The sequence below is a fragment of the Nansenia antarctica genome, assembly GCF_963989245.1.
Source record: "Nansenia antarctica genome assembly, chromosome: 10".
Lineage (NCBI taxonomy): Eukaryota > Metazoa > Chordata > Actinopteri > Argentiniformes > Microstomatidae > Nansenia > Nansenia antarctica.
In genome coordinates, this window is record NC_137680.1 from 23,077,955 (window position 1) to 23,084,263 (window position 6,309).

At 47.5% G+C, this 6,309-nt stretch overlaps 1 protein-coding gene across 1 annotated transcript in view; it reads right to left on the bottom strand.

Moving 5' to 3' along the window:
• The window catches only part of LOC308166770 (B-cell receptor CD22-like), a gene marked incomplete at both ends in the record, with an annotated part of 29,856 nt that extends 25,200 nt beyond the window's left edge, over positions 1 to 4,656 (bottom strand). The window contains one exon of the mRNA XM_080541096.1: positions 4,560 to 4,656. Within this exon, the coding sequence (XP_080397222.1) occupies positions 4,560 to 4,656 (97 nt within the window). The remainder of the gene's footprint in view (positions 1 to 4,559) is intronic.
• Between the last annotated feature and the right edge of the window lie 1,653 nt (positions 4,657 to 6,309).

Here is a 6,309-nt window from a genome sequence, read left to right on the forward strand (position 1 = left end):
ACACACACACACACACACACACACACACACAGAGAGCCAGGTCTAGTAGAAGGTGTCTCTGTGTGTGTCTCTGTGTGTGAGCTGTTATCATATCACTTCCTGTGGAAGGCAGTTACCATGGTTACCACGGCACCTCCAGCAGACCGTTTCCTGTCCTGGCGGAGCGCGGAGGGCACAGATGGTGACCTGTGATTGGCCGCTGTGGTGGTTACCGTAGCAACACACCCGGCAGCTCCACCACAGCTTGAAAACAACTTATTAAACACCAAAAGACTAACTAACACACCAGCTGTAGAACACACACACACACACACACACTACAGACCTAACACACACACACACACACACACACTACAGACCTAACACACACGCACACGCGCACATACACACACACACTACAGACCTAACACACACACACACATACACACACACTATGGATGTAACACACACACACACACTACGGATGTAACACACACACACACACACACACACACACACACACACTACGGACGGCAGTGGGGTAGTGGTGGTCTAGTGGATAGTGAGTTGGACTTGTGATCAGAAGGTTGTGAGTTCAAATCCCGCCTGAAACCACACCACTACTAGTGTGCCCTTGAGTAAGGCACTTAGCCCTCAGTTACTCCAGGGGGAATGTCCCTGTAATTCGTAATTGTAAATCGCTTTGGATTAAAAGCGTCTGCTAAATGGCAAAATTTATTAATTAAAATTACACACACACACACACATACACACACACTACAGACCTAACACACACGCACACATACACACACACTATGGATGTAACACACACACACACTACGGATGTAACACACACACACTACGGACGGCAGCCCAGTTCCCTAACCTGTGTTACCATGGAAACCTTGTTCCTGTTTCTCCATGGAAACGCTTTGGGCTTCGGGGAGATTCCATGTGTTCATAGACTCACTGACTCACACACACACACACACACACACACACACATACACACACACACACACACACACACACACACACACATGTGACTGGAGTGACTGTGTTGTTTTCTATATTTATGGTGCACTTTACTTCAGCAATTATTTTTTCCTTAACATTTTTTTGTCTAATTATTTTGATTAGTGTTTTTCATCTGGTCATTTTATTATATATCCTTTTATTGAATATCCTTTTATATATTATTTTCCAAGCACTTACCACTTATGGTGGAAAATATGCCTACTAAGATATTTTAATTATTGATAAAGACCTTTAAGACTGAATTCACAACAGTCACTAGACAGTCAGATTTAGCCAGAATCAACACATTGATGACCTCAGCTAAACACACAATGAAACCAGTTCCTCTACTTGTCTTCCTGTGCCATACATTTGAATATATGCAATTACCTTTCTGTGTTCCATAGTCTGTCTTTGACCCTAGAAACTCAAGACAATGCTGAGTCACACCAGAGTGATTGCCCTGCTATTGTTCACTCTGGTGCCATCATTCCTCACCTTTGTTATACCGTAAGGAAGGGAGGGCTGGATTCCCCCATAACCTTCATCCCTCATCATCTTCCTCCATATACAAATCCACACCCCTTGCTAATGATTGGTTTGACCTGACCTAAGGGCGGATTTGTAATCTAGGTGTATAAAAAGAGATGTGACCAGTGAACTTCTGTAGACTTTCCAGAGAACGTTTGTCGTAACAAGAGAGATCTTGACACGCTGTAAACGTTCTCCTTTTGCAAAAGTAAATTAAATACCTTTTCCTATGCAATTTGAAATGAAGCAGGCTGCCTTTTGGATTTTATATTTAGATACTTACTTATTTCTGTAAAACACTTTAATGTATTATCCCCATATTAACACCACCATCCTCAACCCTGCTATTAACACCATCCTCCTCAACCCTGCGATTAACACCACCCTCCTCAACCCTTGGACCTTAGTGTCTGGTGTTAACAGGCCTTAGTGTCTGGTGTTAACAGGCCTTAGTGTCTGGTGTTAACAGGCCTTAGTGTCTGGTGTTAACAGGCCTTAGTGTCTGGTGTTAACAGGCCTTAGTGTCTGGTGTTAACAGGCCTTAGTGTCTGGTGTTAACAGGCCTTAGTGGCTGGTGTTAACAGGCCTTAGTGTCTGGTGTTAACAGGCCTTTGTGTCTGGTGTTAACAGGCCTTATTGTCTGGTGTTAACAGGCCTTAGTGTCTGGTGTTAACAGGCCTTTGTGTCTGGTGTTAACAGGCCTTAGTGTCTGGTGTTAACAGGCCTTAGTGTCTGGTGTTAACAGGCCTTACTGTCTGGTGTTAACAGGCCTTACTGTCTGGTGTTAACAGAGGGAGAGCTGAACAGTTTGCCTGAGCACAAAGGACAATTGTGTCTTTTAAAAAAACACCAAACCCTAACTACCCTAACCCCTAACCCTAAGTACCTTAACTACCCTAACCCTAAGTACCTTAACTACCCTAACCTCTAACCTCTAACCCCTAACCCTAACCCTAGCCCTGACCCTGACCCTTACACTGATGGTAAAGTCAAAGGATGCAGATATGTGTGTGTGTGTGTGACAGCGTATGTCAACTATCTATGACACCACATTGTCTCTCACACCACATTGTCTCTCACACTGTAGGAAGTCCTCAGGAAAGACCACATCGGACAGGAGATGCTGGTGACCTTCTACCGCTGCGCAGTGGAGAGCATCCTCACCTACTGCATCTGCGTGTGGTTCTCCAGCTGCACAGCCGCAGAGAGGAATGCGCTACAGAGAGTCGTGAGATCGGCCCAGAAGATCACCGGCGCCCCCCTCCCCTCTCTGGAAGAGCTGTACAACACACGCTGCCTCAGGAAGGCCTCCAAGATCTCCAGAGACCCATCCCACCCTGGGTACGAACACTTTGCTCGGCTGCCCTCGAACAGGCGGTTCAGGACCATGTTCGCAAGGACAAACAGACTGAAGCTCAGCTTCTACCCCAGGGCCATTCAGGCCCTGAACACAGCAAAGACCTAGGTTCTAGGCCCTGGACAATCTAGACAAATTGATGGCAGCTACTAGATTGAAATCAAGTGTAATACTGAAACACAACTGTGTACATTTCAAACCTGCAAACTGCGACACTTTAAATGAATGTGCAATAACACTATGTGCAATATGACAACCCTAGGGTACATAAGGTTCAGAGAATAGGAAATGTTAGAATAGGTATAGCATAGCATAGAGTACAGCACAGTGTTTTATTTGTATAGTATAGTATAGTGGATTGGCTTGGCCCCAAATGCGTCGTGCGAGTGTGGCGCAGAGGACCAAACCGCAGACCATATTATCCTGGATTGCCCGGTGTACCACCCACCCAACGGGATGCATGGTCTGTCGGTATTAGATGACGAGACGATGACGTGGCTTCTGGAGGGGTGTCCAGAAATATAGCCCGGGTGAGCCCCTCAACCAGGTCTCGGGGTGGTAAAAGGGTAGCCCCTCGGCCCCGAGCCTGGTGGAGTGGAGAGGAAAAACAACTACCCATACGCCGAAGAAGAAGTATAGTGGATAGTGTACATAGCCTTTATGTAAACCAGCTCTTTTCCCTTCTTGTTTTTAGTTTTTTTTCCTAGCACCAGGGGAGCCCCCCCTCCCAAATTTCGTTGTTTGGTACCTGTACTATATCAATGACAATAAAGACCATTCATTCATTCATTCATCTGACCTCTAGGGGGCAGTAACACATCTGACCTCTAGGGGGCAGTAACACATCTGACCTCTAGTGGGCAGTAACATACAAGCAAACCTTTATTTCATCCAGGAGGTTAAACAACAGTTACATTTGACCTGTCATAACACACACATGGTGGCCACCGAACCAGGCAGGCTGTGTGTGTGTGTGTGTGTGTGTGTGTGTGTGTGTGTGTGTGTGTGTGAGTGTGTGTGTGTGTGTGTGTGTGTGTGATAGTGTGTGTGTATGCATGTTTGTGTGAGTGTGTGTGTGTGTGTGTGCGTGTGTGTGTGAGTGTGTGTGTGATAGTGTGTGTGTGTGTGTGTGTGTGTGTGTGTGTGTGTATGCATGTTTGTGTGAGTGTGTGTGTGATAGTGTGTGTGATAGTGTGTGTGTGTGTGTGTGTGTGTGTGTGTATGCATGTTTGTGTGAGTGTGTGTGTGATAGTGTGTGATAGTGTGTGTGTGTGTGTGTGTGTGTCTCTGGGGTCTTCAGGCCTTGCAGTTGGCTCTGACGTTCATGTAGACCTTATCAGCTGTGAGGAGAGAGAGAGGGAGAGGGGGGAGAGAGAGGGGGAGAGGGGGAGGGGGGGAGAGGGGGGAGAGAGAGAGAGAGGGGGGAGAGAGGGGGGAGAGAGAGAGAGGGGGTGGGGGGAGTTATTCAGTGTATGTGTTGTTTGCATATAACTAATGATGTTTCCAGTCGTGTGTGTGTGTGTGTGTGTGTGTGTGTGTGTATGTGTGTGTGTGTGTGTGTGTGTAGTTTAGGCCCCGCCTTCTCTACTCCCTGAATGGGACCGAAGGCGTAGTAGTAGCTAGGGCGCTGCCATGGATACAAGGCTGTGAGACGGACGTTGCCATGGATACATACCCCTGTCCTTCCTCTGCCTGCGACGGCTGGCGCAGTGGTAGGTAACCATGACGACCGCCAGCGTCAGAATGACGTCAGCTACGATGACCACGGCCATGGTGACAGGATCCATCCTATAGCAGGAAGTACTGTCTGGAGGGAGAGGAGGAGAGGAGAGGAGGAGAGGAGAGGAGGAGAGGAGAGGAGAGGAGGAGAGAGGAGAGGAGAGGAGAGGAGAGGAGAGGAGAGGAGAGGAGAGGAGAGGAGAGGAGAGGAGAGGAGAGGAGAGGAGTGGAGAGGAGTGGAGGAGAGGAGAGGAGGAGAGAGGAGAGGAGAGGAAAGGAGAGGAGGAGAGAGGAGAGGAGAGGAGGAGAGAGGAGAGGAGAGGAAAGGAGAGGAGGAGAGAGGAGAGGAGAGGAGAGGAGAGGAGTGGAGTGGAGGAGAGAGGAGAGAGAGAGAAGAGAGGAGAGGAGAAGAGTGGGTGATATGAGGAGATATGACAGGAAATAAAGACTCATAGTTCAACATGTGGGTTAGGTCTGATGCAGCAGAGACTGGAGGCGGTAGAAATCGGAGGACAGGCTCATTGTCATGGTATCACACCCCTCCCATGATGCACTATAACCAGCTGGTATCACACCCCTCCCATACACTATAACCAGCTTGTATCACACCCCTCCCATGATGCACTACAACCAGCTTGTAATCACACCCCTCCCATGATGCACTACAACCAGCTTGTATCACACCCCTCCCATGATGCACTACAACCAGCTTGTATCACACCCCTCCCATGATGCACTACAACCAGCTGGTATCACACCCCTCCCATGATGCACTACAACCAGCTTGTATCACACCCCTCCCATGATGCACTACAACCAGCTGGTATCACACCCCTCCCATGATGCACTACAACCAGCTGGTATCACACCCCTCCCATGATGCACTACTACCAGCTTGTCCTCTGATGTCTGGCTGCTAGGACCTGTCAGGCTAACAGCAGCTAGGTAGCTAGCATAGTTCAGGTTAACAGCAGCTAGGTAGCTAGCATAGTTCAGGCTAACAACAGCTAGGTAGCTAGCATAGTTCAGGTTAACAGCAGCTAGGTAACAAGCATAGTTCAGGTTAACAGCAGCTAGGTAGCTAGCATAGTTCAGGTTAACAGCAGGTAGGTAGCTAGCATAGTTCAGGTTAACAGCAGCTAGGTAGCTAGCATAGTTCAGGCTAACAGCAGGTAGGTAGCTAGCATAGTTCAGGTTAACAGCAGCTAGGTAGCTTCTATGTTCTTAAGTATTTACTTGATTTAATAAATAAATATCAATTCATGTAATTATTTTACAATAATTCTATGACGTGTGGTGTTATACGTTATCCATACCTTGGTCAGCTACAGACATGGCTGAGGACAGAGGAGAGACACCCATTAAACACCTATTTAACACCATTAAACACCATTAAACACCATTAAACACCATTAACCATTAACTCATTATACTGTTGCACTGGTGTCTCTGACAGAGAGAAGTTGACATGCACACATGCGCGCACACACACACACACACACACACACACACACACACACACACACACACACACACACACACACACACACACACACACACACACACAGTCGAGTTTCCGTTAAATCAAACGGCTCTGTGGTCTCATTTTCCTGTGTGGGACCACCTTGTATTGTACACACACACACACACACACACACACACACACACACACTCACAGACACACACACACACACACACACACTCAC